This window comes from Salarias fasciatus, chromosome 4 (assembly GCF_902148845.1).
Source record: "Salarias fasciatus chromosome 4, fSalaFa1.1, whole genome shotgun sequence".
NCBI lineage: Eukaryota > Metazoa > Chordata > Actinopteri > Blenniiformes > Blenniidae > Salarias > Salarias fasciatus.
In genome coordinates this window covers 8,621,227-8,636,866 of record NC_043748.1, presented here as the reverse complement: position 1 = coordinate 8,636,866, position 15,640 = coordinate 8,621,227, and the positions used below count along the sequence as shown (strand labels likewise).

At 43.9% G+C, this 15,640-nt stretch overlaps 1 protein-coding gene and 1 long non-coding RNA gene across 2 annotated transcripts; one reads left to right on the top strand and one right to left on the bottom strand.

Annotated features, from left to right (window-relative positions):
* The first annotated feature begins 1,120 nt into the window (after window positions 1-1,120).
* Window positions 1,121-5,654, top strand: LOC115387207 (uncharacterized). The gene is made up of 3 exons (XR_003931349.1): window positions 1,121-1,504; window positions 4,872-4,882; window positions 5,641-5,654. It is a non-coding gene; the product is annotated as an uncharacterized LOC115387207 (long non-coding RNA).
* slc17a7a (solute carrier family 17 member 7a) lies at window positions 3,238-15,156 on the bottom strand. Its single transcript, XM_030089821.1, has 13 exons — window positions 15,033-15,156; window positions 6,704-6,956; window positions 6,499-6,617; window positions 6,252-6,366; window positions 6,065-6,152; window positions 5,858-5,944; window positions 5,137-5,279; window positions 4,895-5,044; window positions 4,646-4,778; window positions 4,123-4,233; window positions 3,810-3,937; window positions 3,645-3,714; window positions 3,238-3,559 (listed from the first exon to the last, which is right to left on the bottom strand). Exons 1-13 carry the CDS (start codon window positions 15,092-15,094, stop codon window positions 3,261-3,263), a joined length of 1,758 nt encoding a protein of 585 aa, XP_029945681.1. The 5' UTR covers window positions 15,095-15,156; the 3' UTR covers window positions 3,238-3,260.
* Window positions 15,157-15,640: the final 484 nt, after the last annotated feature.

Here is a 15,640-nt window from a genome sequence, read left to right as displayed (position 1 = left end):
CGGTGACTTTATATTGCCTATTGGCATAAAGTAAGTGCCTCTCTGTATTTGCCCTGCGACTGACTGATGATCGAATCACCGATCATCTGGGATCATCCCCAACCAGTCCTCAACCCTGAACCTAACAAAGTGGTATAGAAGCATGGAAGAGGAAAACTACAAGATGAGGAAGGGAAAAATGTGTTAAATCAGTAAACTATTCTCTGGCTGTGCAGTTCCAAACAGTTCTATGTTTTATTTTATGCAGTGCTCTCTCATATCTCGTTGTAATTGAAGCCGCAGGTAGATTTCGTATTCATTTCAATGCTGAAGTCTAACAGTAAAACGAGATTAGATTAGATTAACTGAATCAAATTCAGAACAGCTTTATTTTTTAACCCCTACAGAAACACCGTTTGATGAACGAGCTAATCATCTTATGTGAAACTCTATCGCACTAAGTCTTAGTGGATACATCATGTACCAGGGTGTCACAGTGGAGCAGTGGTGAATGCTTTAACCTCATAGCAAAATTGTCTTCGGTTCAGATCCCTGCTTGGTGTTTCTGTGAAATTTGTAGTATTGAGGGTACGCAGACATCATACATCATCTATATTGCTAGTTGGAAGATGCACTGTTCATTGAAAAATGTGTACGCTTCTCCATTATAGCACTACACACGTACACACATACACACACACACACCAGGCTCCATGCCCCTCCCTCTGGTCCATCATCCTCACTTCCCTTGTCTGTGACGTCCACGTTTCTCCCTCACTCTCCCACTGAGTGCATCTGCTCTCCTATCTAATCTTTGCCTAAAATCACAGAGATAATCCTGCATCCATCTGTCCCGAGAGAAAGACAAAGAACCGACATTGCTCTCACGATGTTAAAGAAAAAAGACCCAACACTCATTTAATGTGTCATGATGTTTTAGGTGAGACCACCTCACGGCAGGACTGTGTTCAAATAATGACATGATCTAAAATTCCTTGGATTTTATTTTACACAAGGTTATCTCACATGTACATTTTTTTTATACATGAAATATTTTTCACATTTTTGCATTTTTAAAATGATCATTTTCTTTGAATGCTTTTTTACATGGATTCCCACCACACGTTTAGTCAAGAGGAAGACAACATTGGAACAGACGAAAGAAGAAGAAACTTGATTAAATATACACTGATACAACACTTAAAAAATAAACTGTTCACAGGAATAATCATTCATCTCTTTCAGTTTGATTCACTCAAAAGAAAATTGCAGTTCGCCTTCTTCAGTTTTTCAAGTTATGCATTGATACAACATCACATTTTAACTCAGATTTTATTCAAAAAACATACTTTTTTTTGACAATCCAGTATTTCTTCCCACAAATGTGCCATAAACAGGCCCACCCATAAATGTACTTTAAATAATAAATCAAGAAAACACTGTGTGCCAGCATGAGAACATGCTTGATGCAGGAGTTGTGTGTGTGTGTGTGTGTGTGTGTGTGTGTGTGTGTGTAAGTGTGTGCGTGTGTGTAAGTGTGTGCATGTAGCATGCTGCTTCATGTCTGTCTGTTGTGCAGGCATGCACAGAAACACAGCGCCTCTCCTGAATGGGACTGCTGGTCTGCTCTCTGCTGAGGCGCGCCATCACCTCGCTGCGTGTGCACAAGGACGGACCGGACGCCGGATTCAAAGGAGACCAGAAGCGCTGATGCCACTGGTTGTCACTGTAGCCCCACTTTCTTGATCAAAGTTCTTCAAATCTCACTCGTCTGCGCTTTGGAAGCCCCTCGCTGCTAAAACCGCGACATTTATGTGTCACAGTTCACTTTGCACACGGCGTACAGTGCACTTGACTGTGCTTGCATTCAATTAGCACCCTGTGTGTGTTTGTGTGTAAAAGGAAAGAGAGGGACGGGGGTACTGCACCACTGTGCTCATTAAAACACGCTCACCGCACAACATTTCAGCACCTGCACCCATCACAGTAGCACACTTGCTGTCTCACACGCACATACACATGGAAGTCTCTGAAGCTCTGGCCCATCGACATAAACACGACCGACTAAAGACGTGGAAACAGCCGCAACTTAGCCAGAGTCGGAGAAAACAGAGAGGAGAATGAATGGAAAGCCAGCTCACAGAAACAGAAAAAGGCATAAAAAGAGACGTCTGAGCTGTCGGGTCTGGGAGTATTGGAACGATTGTTCCACACTGGTGGAACAGTGAAACAGCAAAGCGAAAATCACACTCTGCTTGTCATTCTGGGACACCTCTCTGATGGGAACGAACACACACACACACACACACACACACACACACACACACACACACACTGGAATATCGTAAGTGCCATAGGAATAATCGTGATATGTGCCCTGTGACCCATAAACCTGGCTGGACATAACCTAGTTAGGCCCGATCCAGGTGAGGTTCAGCTCGACACGGCAGGCAGTTTTTTCTGTCGAAAAGTTTTACAGCTCTGCACACACACACACACACACACACGCAGAATAATACATACAGCACCTTTTTCCTGGTCTGTTGAGTTTGTAAGTTCTCCATGAAAGTTAAGTCTTATACAAATAAGCTTGCGCTGAATAACACATACTTTAAGGATGTCAAGTCATGTCTGGTCTTGTCTTGCATCACTTATGGCTCGCCAAGTTTTTGCAGAAGGGGGATACACTCACGTAAACACACATTAGCTTTCATGCCGTGTGTAATTTATCGTGTTGACATGTCATTTATGATCTGTACTGTCGATGTGTTCAGACTTCGAATAGCTTTTCCGAGCACAAACTCAAAGCAAATGCATGAAACGGACATGGAAATTTAAATACTGTGCAATGCAATGCAGCAATGCGTGTTGCTGCACCGGCAGAAACCTGCAGAAAACACCACACATACACACACATGCACGCGCACTTGCACACACACACACACACACACACACACACACACACACACACACACACACACGGAAAAAGAACTCTTGCTGACCAAACACAACAAGTGCAGAGCAGGAGGGAAGTCTGCAAGATGACTTAAGTTTCTGTGGATGAATATAGGATGTGTTTCTGTGTATTTGAACCACTCTGACACCTGCCTGCACACAACTGCACGCCCACAATGGAATGAATCATTCTTTTGATATGTACATAATAAATATAAGTGCACGCAGCAGGTCCATTCAGTGCAGCTGTGACTCTCTTACAATCCCTTTACTAAACAATCTTCCTCATTTCTTTACTCTTTATAAACTCATGATTTGTTAATTTTCTATGTCAGCTTCTTCTCTTCGCCTCCTTCACACATGTAAGAGTTGTATCCAGGCGGTTGCACGTACTCCTCAGACTTATCCCAGTCTGTTACCCATCCTGCCCCAGCTCCTCCTCCTCCTCCCATCCCGCCTCCATTGGAACCGGCTCCTGGTTGACTTATTGCCCCGTATTGCCCTCCTCCTCGGTAGAGCTCCTCTGTCTCATTGGCCAGTTCGTCCTCATCAATTATCCCACACTTCTCCTCGCTGGTATCTTCAATATCTGCCCAGTGCTGTTTTTCCCCTGATGCAAAGATTCCTGGTGAGCAAAATGCAGGATAAGTGAGTCGACATGCATTTTATTCAAGCATTCCTCACTAAATACTCCAAAGTCAGAGTCATACCATAGAAAACCACTCCTCCGTAATGGACAAGCGAGGCTATAAGGAAGACGCCTTGCCATTCCTCACGTGTCTGAAATGATGTGAAAAGTTGCATCAGTGAGCGCAAAGGATGCTTTTCCATTATCCTCCTACTTTACATGGTGTCGATTGAAGAGAAAGAGTCACCTTGTGTTTCGTCATGGCTCCAACGATGAGAGGACACACCATTCCAGACAACGTTCCCACTCCGTTTGAAATGCCCATCAGTATACTGGCGTATCGGGGGGCGATATCCAAATGGTTGACATTAAACCCTGAGGGAGAGAAGAAATAACAACACATCTTCAAAGAAGGAGATATTACGGCTGGATTGTCTCACAACAAAGTAAAATTGAAACCGAGATGGGTTCTAATGATCCTCTTGTCTAGCTTATTGACACACTACTGTTACACCCAGTTCATGCGTTTCCATCTTTGTTTCTTTTATCACATCACTTGCCTGAGATAGCGAAACCGCTGAATCCCACAGCGAGAACCAAGAAGGAAATGGCGACTCCTTTAGTGTGAGAGTATCCCACCACCAGCAGGAGCGTGGCCTCCATTCCAAAACCTGGGACACATTCAAAGAGACAAACCATTGAAATGTCTTCACACACTTTGAAGTCTCTCTGAGCAATCAGATCGCTTACTGTCAGACAACAGCATCTGAATATGATCCCTGTTAGAGTTGATGCTCCTGTTTACGCTCACACAGTGTGGCGACCTTTGAGTAGCACTAAAATATTGATGGAGCTGTAATCCTCACAGCTGCTGCACTTCACACTCTCAAGATGAAGCAGTTGGATAAAAGGTGTTATGAAAATTATGCATCTGTGTCCCAATAACCTCAAATTATAAAAATCCAGGAGCCATAATAAGACAAACTGTATCGAAACTGATTTTCCTTTATTTCTTCTCTCGCTGCCGCCATCGCGTTGTCTTCCACCGGGCGTTTGCGACTCCTCCATGTCTGACTGACTCACCGCCACAGTTCATCAGCTTCCTGACGTTGGTGGTGGACATCAGGTTGTGGGTTCTCAGGTAGTCGGCCAGCTGACCTCCGATCGGCACGATGATGGTCATCACCAGATGGGGCAGAGCTGACACCAATCCCACCTGAAAGACCAGACGGAAGAGGAAGTGACCGAGTGGGAAGTGAACATGACGGAGAGAAACTAAGGCTAATGGTTCAAAAAGACGTCAAACTAGCTGAACATGCTGTTAGATCTTACCTTGCTGATTTCAAACCCGAAGACTTCTTCGAAGTAAGCCGGTTGGCTGATGAGCAGCAGGTAGAAGGTCCAGCTCCTGCAGAAGTTGGCCACGATAATGGCGTAGACCGGCATGGAGGTGAAGAAGTGTCTCCAGGGGGTTTTGAATTTCTGCCAATCAGAGAAATAAGTTGCTAATGTGAGACTCCACAGACTCCACTGACATCGATTAGGAACTGAAGAGTCATCATGTAGCTGCGTACGTGGAGAGGATTAAGAAATGTCGCAGACTCCCCGATTGCGTCTTCGATGTATTTCCTCTCCTCTGCTGTGATGGTGGGATGAGCTGCAGGACTCTCATATGACACCAGGATCCAGAACAAATACCAGAATATCCCAAAACTGCCTGGGAGAGGAAAAGAGGGAGAAACAAGACACAGGAGTAGAGGAATTAAAAGAGAGAAGTTAAAATAGCCGCTGTGGCTCAGTGAGTAGAGGATGTGCCAGCCTCGTGTCCAGAGACTGACAGCTCTGTTCTCGTTACATATTTTTCTTGAGGACACTGAACTCTGAATCCCTCCCAAGGTGTGTGAACACTTTTCAAGCCATCCGTCACCATTAGGGTGTGAGTATGAACGTGAGTGGGTGTCTGATCATGTGAAAGTGTTTTTTGCACTTTTTTCACATTCAGAAGAAATGTGTGGAATCCAACCTGTGAGTGTTTCAGGATTTCCGCAGCTTTTTGACACATTTATTTTACAGTGAAGGTTTCATGTTTATGCTGTTCCTAGACTTGAAGTAGGTCTTCAGTCAGCTTTGGACATGACTGACATCTGCTATTCAGTTAGAAGTTGTGCCATAATAACCTTTGACACTTCCTGGGAATCTCTGACCTCCAGTGGGCAGATTGGGAACAGCAGCTACTTTGACTGAAAAACTGGAGTTAAAAGTCTCCTTTGTTAATGAAGCACTGACAGTACTAACCATAGACATAAAACACTGAAGGCCAGCCGGTGTATTGCACCAGTACACCAGCTAAAGGCATCGCCACCACTGCCCCCGCATAGGATCCTGGAAGGTATCAGACACAAAGAACATGAAATCATCAACATGCATGATATTTTATGGTTGTTAAACATGGGAGAAAAATCATTTTCATGCAGAAAGTTTTGAGGCAGTGAGATGTTTTACCACAAAAAGCTGTGGTGGCTAACCGACTTCTCTCGAGAGGAGGAGCCCACTTGGCCCAGATCCCATGGCAGGCCGGGTATGATACACCCTAACGGACACGACACAGTGAGAGAGACACACTCATCCATGTAGGAACAGTTCACCACAAAGTTCAGCGAGCAGATCTGCACGCGTGGATGTGCCGTACCTCCACGAGGCCCTGGCATATTCTGACAAGGATGACGCAGCTGTAATGGCAGCGAGCGGCAGATGGAATCAGCATGTTGAGCGTGGAGGTGGCCACTATGGCAAAGCCAAATACTCTAAAACGCACAAAAGAGAAAGAGAAAATATAAATAACTGTAGCACAATATTTAGATGACTAACACACGAGTTGGATCATATCTTACTTCCATGAATCATACAGCAAACAATAGTCCAGATTATAAATATACCTGTTGGCTGCAAACTTCTGACATATAAAGCCTCCCGGGATCTGAGTGACGATGTAGCCCCAGAAGAAGGAGCCGTGGATCATCCCCACTGTTTCAGGGTCCCAGGTGAACTGAGCGGCCTGGAGAGGAGAAAACAAGCAGCTTTGACTCGGCTCATTTGAAAACAGAGAAAAGTAATAAAGATGAAAAAAGTAACAGTAATTACCACGAGGACTTCTTTGTTGCCTTTGTAAACAGTGTGGTCGTTGACCATGCTGACGATGGCCACGCCCAGGTTGCACCGGATCCCAAAAGAGATGCAGAATCCCAGGCCAGACAGGATGGCGATGATGTACCGCCGCGGCATGCCGAAGCAGGTGCAGTCCACCACCGGCAGCTCCTTCTCCTCCACCAGCTCGGGGCGGCCCTCTGCGGACAGTTCGATGGTTTCTCCATTTGGCTGACGCTTCTCAATCAGCCTAAGAGAAAGAGAAGCAGGAGGGCAGCAGTTGAGACAGGATTTTGTTAAACTGAGAGCAGCCACTCGATGATGTAGTTATTTATATATTTACTTGTTTGCATATTTCCTTTTGCACGCATGGGTTTTCACCCTGTGCTCTGCCTCACTTCCTCCATGCAGAGACATGCATGTTAGGCAGCTAGTGACCGAATGCGCAGCGGGGTTATTGTCTGTCTCACTTCAGTGGTCCTACGCCATCACGGGACGACGGATGACCTGTTCAAGGTGTTTTCTGTCTCTCACCCGAGGTCTGTGAGGTTTGCGTGTTCTCAGGTGGAGTTTTTTTCTCAAAGTATTCAAGTTTTGAGGCAAATTGATGATAAGAGAATGAAGGAGTGAAATCATAGGTGTCTGTGACATGACTGGGATGTACCCTGAATTTGAGTTACTCGACTGGGATGGGCTCCAGTGAAGACGATGGATGAAGCAGTGGTGAATCCAGTTATCATGAATCCAAAATCTTATGAAACGTCTAAGCAGCCAAATCCAAAACAAGCTTAATACACACGAAGTACTGGATGAGACAGCTGTTTATGTGATATGGCTTTGACAGTTTAGGTTACTAGATGTGGTAGAAAGTGTCGGACATGGACATGCTGGGAACGCAGATCAACTATGTAGTCTTCACCGAACTTAAGGTTGTAAGCACCGACGTATAGAGTCTATCACACCTGACATGGGGCAAAAGAGTAAGTCACTTCATCACAGGGCAAATACACACACACACACACACACACACACACACACACACACACACACACACACACACACACACACACAGAGACCATCACACATACATCCTCTCCCACCAGCAATCATATTTATGATTCCTTTAGATCACAAAAGAAAAAAAACCCATGAAAGCACAGTGAGAAGATGAAAACTTTGTTCCAAGCCAAGAATTAAAACTAGATCTTCTTGATGTGATGTTGGACTGTTGACCACTTCACCTCCAGGAAACATAACATATGCAGCATGACATTAATTGTGGACATTACTATGTTATTTAAAGGATATGACAAGACTATAACTCTTTTATGCTTAGCATTTTACTGCAAATACATTTCCGTTTTTGTCTAACACACACACACCTGTGGGCAGACAACGTGCACCATCCTGTGGTGGTGTCTGACTCAGAGCGTCCCAGTGTGTGGAAGCAGCTGTCACTAGCTGAGAAGCTACGGCAGCACTTTCCCCCAGCGTCCACTCCTTCAGGACGCACGGGACCTGCTGCCACGCGGTTCCAAATGTCCCCTCGTCCCGGCCCAAACAGACGGTCGCTGCAGAGCCGGAGCTCACCCACAATTCCACACAACTGACCCTGGCAAGCTGAAGAAGTAGCGTGAGGCAATGTGTCACTATGAACACGCTGCACAAAAGTCCGATTAATGGAAAAAAAAGACATTCTACAGAAAAGTAGAAGTCGAGAGCAAGTGTAATCAATATTTCAGGTGATGTACAGAGAAACACACTTACTTCATTCCAGTTTTCTGTCTGAACTGTCTTTAATCAGCCTAAAAAGACTTTCATTTACTCACTTATGTCCTCAGTGTTTCTCAGAGCAGAACAGAATTTGTTGGTATTTCGGGACTATTGTTCAATTTGTGTGAAACCATTTTTTTCTTTTTTCTTTTTTTTTTTGTCAACTGGCACGTTGAGAGTCACTTTTTTTTCCAGAGAAGTCAAACAGAGAAGTCAGGCGAGCGGCCATCTGTGTATTACAAACTCCACACTCTCAACAACACCACCCACGAACAAACACGCAACACACAGACGGCAGACCTGAATACCTGGTAGCCACAGATATATACATTACGTGAGATGTTACCACACGGTTGACTGTACGGGTTTTATTTAGATTCTGTGTCTCTGATTATGTTTGAATTCACAACAAAGCACTCTCATGTGTCTGCAGTCCTCTTTGCACCGGGCTGATCCACTTAGTCAGTGAGCTGGAGAATTATGCACAGCAATGAGTACAATCATCGCAAGGTTTTTGATAGAGGTGGTGAGAACGAGTCCTTTTTTTTAAAAAAAAAATAAATAAATAAAAGAGAGAAAAGATTTATCGCTCAAAAGGTTCCCAAAGCAAGAGTATCTCGGCACGCCGGAACTAAAAGATAAGTTATTCACGCTTTGTTAACAGGAGACAAGTAAGACTCTGACACTGGTTAATTATTGATGTGTTTTTGAGTCAGATAAATAATTCACACTAGCTTTTACACCAAAATCTGTCACTCTCTATCTATGCATCCCGCATCTGGTTTTATGGCGCTCTGTCTCTTCCACGCCCTCCGTATATTTCTTAGGTTTGCTTGCAGATTGCACCCCCTCCCCCATTCCCACACATCGGACTCCATAATCTCCTCATACATCCATGCAATCAGTTAATGCACAAACCATACAGCAAAATACATTTTCCTACATGCTTGCATGTAATTATGCATGAATTAATTTCAAGGTGACGACGATATATTCTAATGATCAACTAAAACACAATGGATGGGTTAAAAGTAATACTTTGTGAAGCAAGGTTTGGGAAATTGTAAGAGATTAGAGAGGCTGCGGTCCTCTCTCTCTCACTCACTCACTCTTAATCTGTCACAACATTCAGATTAGGATTACAAAAATGATTTACTTCCGGAAATGAATATGGACAGACAGACCAGCGCCGGGCGTGTTGCAGCAACGCCGCTCCTCCCTCCATCACGACACACTGTTGAACTCACGCAGGCCTCGGATTCCTCAAACCCGTCAGGAAGACGTCGGGTAGTTCATGTTTCAAACATCTAATGGTTACTATGGGTAGTGATACCGTCAGACTGTCTTATCCCTGCAGAACACACACATGGAAGCCATGATGGCCTTCAGACATGCACCATCAGTGTATATCTAAGTCCAATCATGTAATCTTGCGCGATCTTAGAAGCACGTGTGAACCAAATCGAAGCGTGCGTCTATTTTCAGTTTGCCGCCCTCACGTTGCGGCCGTCTCCGAGCCAAGCAAAATGTGCTGACTCGCCCCCCCGTGAGTGGAGCTCAGCGCCGGTTGAGGAAGATTGCAGGAGGATCCTCATTAAACCTCAAGACAGATTGCAGCTTGACACCTACACATATGCTACCAGCTAACGAGGCTAGCCCACAGCAAAACGGACTGTTAATTACCAAACGCTTTACACGAAAGGGCAATTTCCCCCCCTGCGCACGGAAACAGCTGAGTAACCGAGGGTCTCCAGTCTCAAACGTGGTGTTTTACACAGCGAGTGAAGGAATTTGACTCAATATTTAGGAAGAACTCACTCTAACGTAATGGTCAAAGCTTCTTTTTTTTCTCTCTGTTTGGTAAAAACATGCAGGTGTTTTTTGTGCGAGTGGAGGTATGAGACAGAAAAATGAAAAGTTGCCTTCATGTGAGCCTGTGAACACTGCCAGGTGATGGAGCTCCTGATTGGCCTCAGCTGGCAACGATTAATGAGGCAGAGAGGGCGAGCAGGCGGGAGTCCCGTGACCCCGGGCTCTCTGAAGTATCATAATTACAACAGTAGCAGGAACAGTGGAGGCTCGCGCCACGGACTGGGCTCAGATCTGGAATGTTCACCTGAGCACATGAAGCAAAACCACACAGATTTCTTACAATTCAATTTGACTCAATTATATTACATTTCTGAAGAACATAATCAACTCTGGGCTGTTTTAACCCCACACGAGGAGGCATTGAGGAGGAGGCTTTTCTGTCTGCGCTGGTTAAGAGAAAAGGGGACAGAGAGAAACACAAGAAAACAAAGTGACGGCAGATGCGATTTACTAACTACAGCAGTGACGGCGAGAACAGGAAGAGACGAGAAAACTTCCACAAACACCATACTGTCTTTTCATCTGTCAGCATCGGGCAACAATAGTTTCCATTTCCTGAATATCCTCATTTCCATCACTGATCAATCAGAATATTCATGTCCACAGTTTATCAAATAATCGTTTAAGAATAAAGTTGATTAATTTTTACAGAAAATATGATACATTTAAAGATCTCTTTTTATTTTTTTTATTGGTCACTTTGAGATCTTTCTATTGAATTGATTCATATACATAAAATCCAAACCCTCAATATTTTGTCACCAAACACAACTAGTAATATAATTAAAGCTCTGAAGTATTTTTCAAAGCAACTGCAAACCTTCTAAACACTAAACAACCATCTAGTCAACCATAAAATATCAAACTTGAACAGCCTCCAGAATAAGACTACAGTTTTTTTTTCACATTTGTTATTGAATTGTGAATAAATGTGAATTTACAGCTCCGTGTTGTGGCTGCCGTCGTTTGTCAGCTCTGATAATGTTCAGCTCTCACGTGCCGGCCGGTGACCCGGGATTTTTGCAGGGCCGCGTATTAAAATCACCAATTCACCGAGTATTCTGCGTAATCCTCTCATATGAGGATGAAAGGGAGAGATGGCGAGGGAGTTAACATGTTATATAACACCAGACGCCCTGGTCATTATTTGTCCACGTGTGTGTGCTGCATTGATCTTTAACTCCGCCGGGTGCATGTGAAGCGTTTCTCTTCCTGTCTCAAATTTTGCGGTTTTGCGGATTTAAAGATTTTGGTTTGAATTCTGAAAATGCGGTCGTTTAGATGATGGTGTTTCCCCCCCGTCTCTCTCTGATTCTCTCTCCTTCTCCCTGAAGTGAACAGATTGGGTCTCGGTGGGACTGTGTCACCCAGGGAGACACCCTCCTCCCCATCCTGTCACACCATTTTTTTTTCCACTCTCCTGTGCGCATGCATGCACACACACACTCACACACATGCACATGTGTGACCTTCATAGACTAATAATCTAAATGCTTACATTGCACCACTCAATCACCCTGTGACTGGCGTCTCGCTGCCTTTACGCCGTGTTAAAAAAATTAATAAAATGATTGCACACAGTTAAGAAAGAAATTCAGATTTGAAGAACAATTTCTCATTTGTGGTGTTGCTTTTTAAACTGAAGCCCAACAAGTAAGGCAGGAATAAAAACTGAATGCTGGAATTGTTCAGACATCACAGATACTAACACCATGGCTGCCAATAACCAGGCGTGCTGGGCGCCTGCAGCTGACTCTCCAAACTGCTCAGCCATGGCGGCCGCCTCCTCTGTGAAGACATTCTCACAAACCTGCACACAACTTGCAACTATTGTGCTGCACAGCAATGAAAGGAGCTTCAAATGCATCATTTTGTTGCCTTTTCAAAGCCTGTAAGTGATCAGAACTGACTGCAGTGACAATTTCTGCTAGAGCAGCTAGTGCAGTTGTCAAGATTAAGCTAAACATGTGAAATCCACTTGTCTCCAATAAAGCCTGTGATTGCACTAATACACTGATAAATGCATGTAAAGACTAAAGCTGATATTTGCCTGGGCATCTGAAATATCAGGAACATGGATGCAATGCAACAATCAATGTTATATTAATTTATTTACAATATCAAATACCAACATGTCAACAGTAATCCCTCAATGCATTTCTGTTCAATCATCGTTTATCTAACCACATCTTCACAAATTGTTAAAAGCAGTTGAAAATTCACTCCACTGCACATAAACTGGATTGAAAATGGATTACCTGTTGTTTTTTTGCATTGCATACTGTGTAAGGAACATAAGCTGTTCCTGTGTGGTGAAGCCATCAAGAACATGCAGAAAAATGTCAATTTATTTAAGAGTATTTCAACAAAATCAGGTTGGTGTGTTTTTAACCTCTCTATCTAATCATCATTGCAATTTCTGTGTGATTACAGCTCATGAAACGTGATAGTTGCTGCCTGGCATGAGGACAACAACACACACGTGTGCATGTGACTGTTTGGCATTCCTTTGAAAACTGTAGTTGCAGAGTGCACTTGACCTTACAGTGCTGAAGTTTATGCTTAGCTAGTGGAGTTTAATATAGAAGCAGGAGATGCATTCTGTTGGAGAAAATGCTTAAATAATAGATGAACTCGTGGCTGCTTTCATCGGGAGGGATCACGGTTCTGTCTGTGAGGCGGTGAGATTGCGCACAGGCAGGCCCATTGAGTTACGCAGTGCGGGGATGCCCCGGCGTTACACATTCAACGTATTCACACGTGCACGCCTTCCTAAACACGCACATGCATCCCTCAAGACGCATATTTCTGTATGGCTTCAAACCCAGTGATCTCCTCTTCTTTGCATTGAGAGAACCGAACAGGAGGACCGCCACAGAGAACCAGAGGTCACTTGCTAAGCTCAGGAAACGCCCACTAAAACCAATCTGAATCCGGTCCAACGCGTCATGGCGCTCGCTGCATCAGTGGCCGTGTGCGTACACGGCTCAGGACCAGCAAGTCAGACAGAGACTGAGATTTGCATGTCTGGTAATCTGGGAGACCCCCATAAGCTGAAAGTTGCCCGTGCTTATGTCTGAATGGATGGAGGATGAAGGAGAAGGAGGAAGAGGAGGAGGAGGAGGAGGAGGAGGAGGAGGAGGAGGAGGAGGAGGAGGAGGAGGCAGCGGCCGGAGGAAGTGACATGGGATGGGATGGAGAGAGTGGGAGGGGAGAGTTTAGGGATTTGTATGGCTCGACAGCTGGACTGAAAAACAGGCTATTTCAGGACGGGATTTATATGTTTGGTTGCTACCTCAAATCCTGAGAGAGCGAAAGCTTGAAGCAATGGTTATTACATGAGGTTTTATCGGTGTCTGTAATCTCTCTGTTTGACTGAAAAATGGTTAAATAAAATTAAACGAAGCACAATTTTTCTGTGTTGCAATTTTTGTATTAATATCAAAATGAATCCACGTGTACACCTCAGGAAGGACTGCAGGGACGGATGTCACTTTGAAATATCTGCAGAACACATGCATTATAAATGTCTGTGTATTATATAAGTAAAAGCGACACATGCTGGAAAGTATTCTATTAGTTGCTGCAGGTAGCAATCAAACAAAATGATCATTTATGAAGCAATTTTATCTAGAAATTTCTCAAAAACCAAGTTTAGCCACTTTTGGATGATTTGTAAGATTTCTTTTGCTCTTACAATAAATTAAATCAATCAACTGTTTAAAACCAAAAAAGTTTTTAAAAGCTTGTCTGACTTGGTCAGTTTTATGGCCTTAAATCCCGGGGTACATCACTAAAAATGTTCTAAAATCATGCAAATAGAATGAATGAATGAATGAATGAATGAATCCTGCAAATAAGTAATTATTTTAATAATAAGTTAAATTAAATTAAAATCGCTATACTCTACGATTTGCAAAATTAGCCTTTTGTTCTTATGATAGATAGATAGATAGATAGATAGATAGATAGATAGACAGATAGATAGATAGATAGATAGATAGATAGATAGATAGATAGATAGATAGATTTGGTTCCATCTGCCTCGCGCTCGTCCAGCCAAGTCGTGCCAATAACGCACGGAAGCATTATGTAACCACTTTCTTCTACAACGCCACTTCGAGCTGGGCCAAAATCTCACAAAAACAAGTTACCAAGCAAATATAAAGCAAAGCAGGGCTTCTTCTTAAAATAAAAAAAAGAAAAGAAACAACCACACCTGGTGAATTCAGCGCCTTCAGGACAACTACAACGACACGACCACACATCTCCCTCCTTCTTATTTATTTATTCCTTTTTTACAGCAGTATTCGCTGGCTATAATATGACTGCTGCCTGCAAAGAGCCAAGCGTGAAATAAAAACTAAACATTTCCTCCACAAAGCGCGTTTTCACGCAGGTGGGCTTTCTGTCCGCCGCGCGGTGCGTAAAGCCGGACCGTCTCACTTCAGGGTCCAAACCAACAGTTGTCGTTACTCCTCTGCTAAAAAAAAAATCAACGCAGAGCGAAACTTTTTTTCTTTTCATCTTTTATCAAGTTATCAGATGGAGGACCGGGGGTGTGTGAGGAGGAGAGAAGCCCGCTACTCCGCACACTGCCGCGTCCCGCGCGTAAAAAAAAAAAGAAGAACCTGGCACAAGTCAGAGGTGGAGTCAGAGGATATGTGGAAAAGGAGGGTACCTGTTAATTTTCCCCAGAGTTTTGGCCGCGGCCGCCTTAAACCTGTCTGGTCGGATCTCCATCCTTGCCGCTCCTTGACCCGGCCGGTGTGCCGCTGTCCCGTGCGCCCTCCCGTCCTGCCTGAACGCGCACTGCGCTCTCTCTCTCTCTGTCTCTCTCTCTCTCTGTCTCTCTCCCTCTCTCTCCCTCTCTCTCTCTCTCTCTCTCTCTCTCACGTACAATCGACTGAGTTTGTATCAGAGGTGAAAAATAACACAGAAAGTGTTCAGGACTCACCTGACAACCTTGCACTTCTTTAGTTTGGCACATTTTCCTGTTATGAAATGAATGTTAGAAAGATAATTTGTTCCAAATTTTACAGGGTCATTTAAAAATCAACCCTGTGCTGCTGTTCGACTCCTCTCGACTCAAATTTAGACCTGTTGAACGAGCTGTTGATTTGTTTTTCAAAACTCATTTCATGGCGTTCAGCATTTCAGAGGTCTGAGAGGAGGTCTGCAGATTTTCTTTAAGAGCTCCTCCAAGGAAAAAACTAGGGGGAACCGTCTTTACAAAACTGTCTCTTTTTGAATGATCTTGGTGAATCCCAAAGTTTACTGTTTTCTTAG

Bases quoted from the DNA above. Each gene is read 5' to 3' on its own strand.
- slc17a7a (XM_030089821.1), bottom strand. From the start codon at position 15,094: ATGGAGATCCGACCAGACAGGTTTAAGGCGGCCGCGGCCAAAACTCTG. The intron at 6,618-6,703 runs GTAATTACTGTT...TCTCCTCTCCAG, and splicing joins GCAACAAAGAAGTCCTCGTG to GCCGCTCAGTTCACCTGGGA. The intron at 4,234-4,645 runs GTGAGTCAGTCA...AATGTGTCCCAG, and splicing joins GAAGCTGATGAACTGTGGCG to GTTTTGGAATGGAGGCCACG.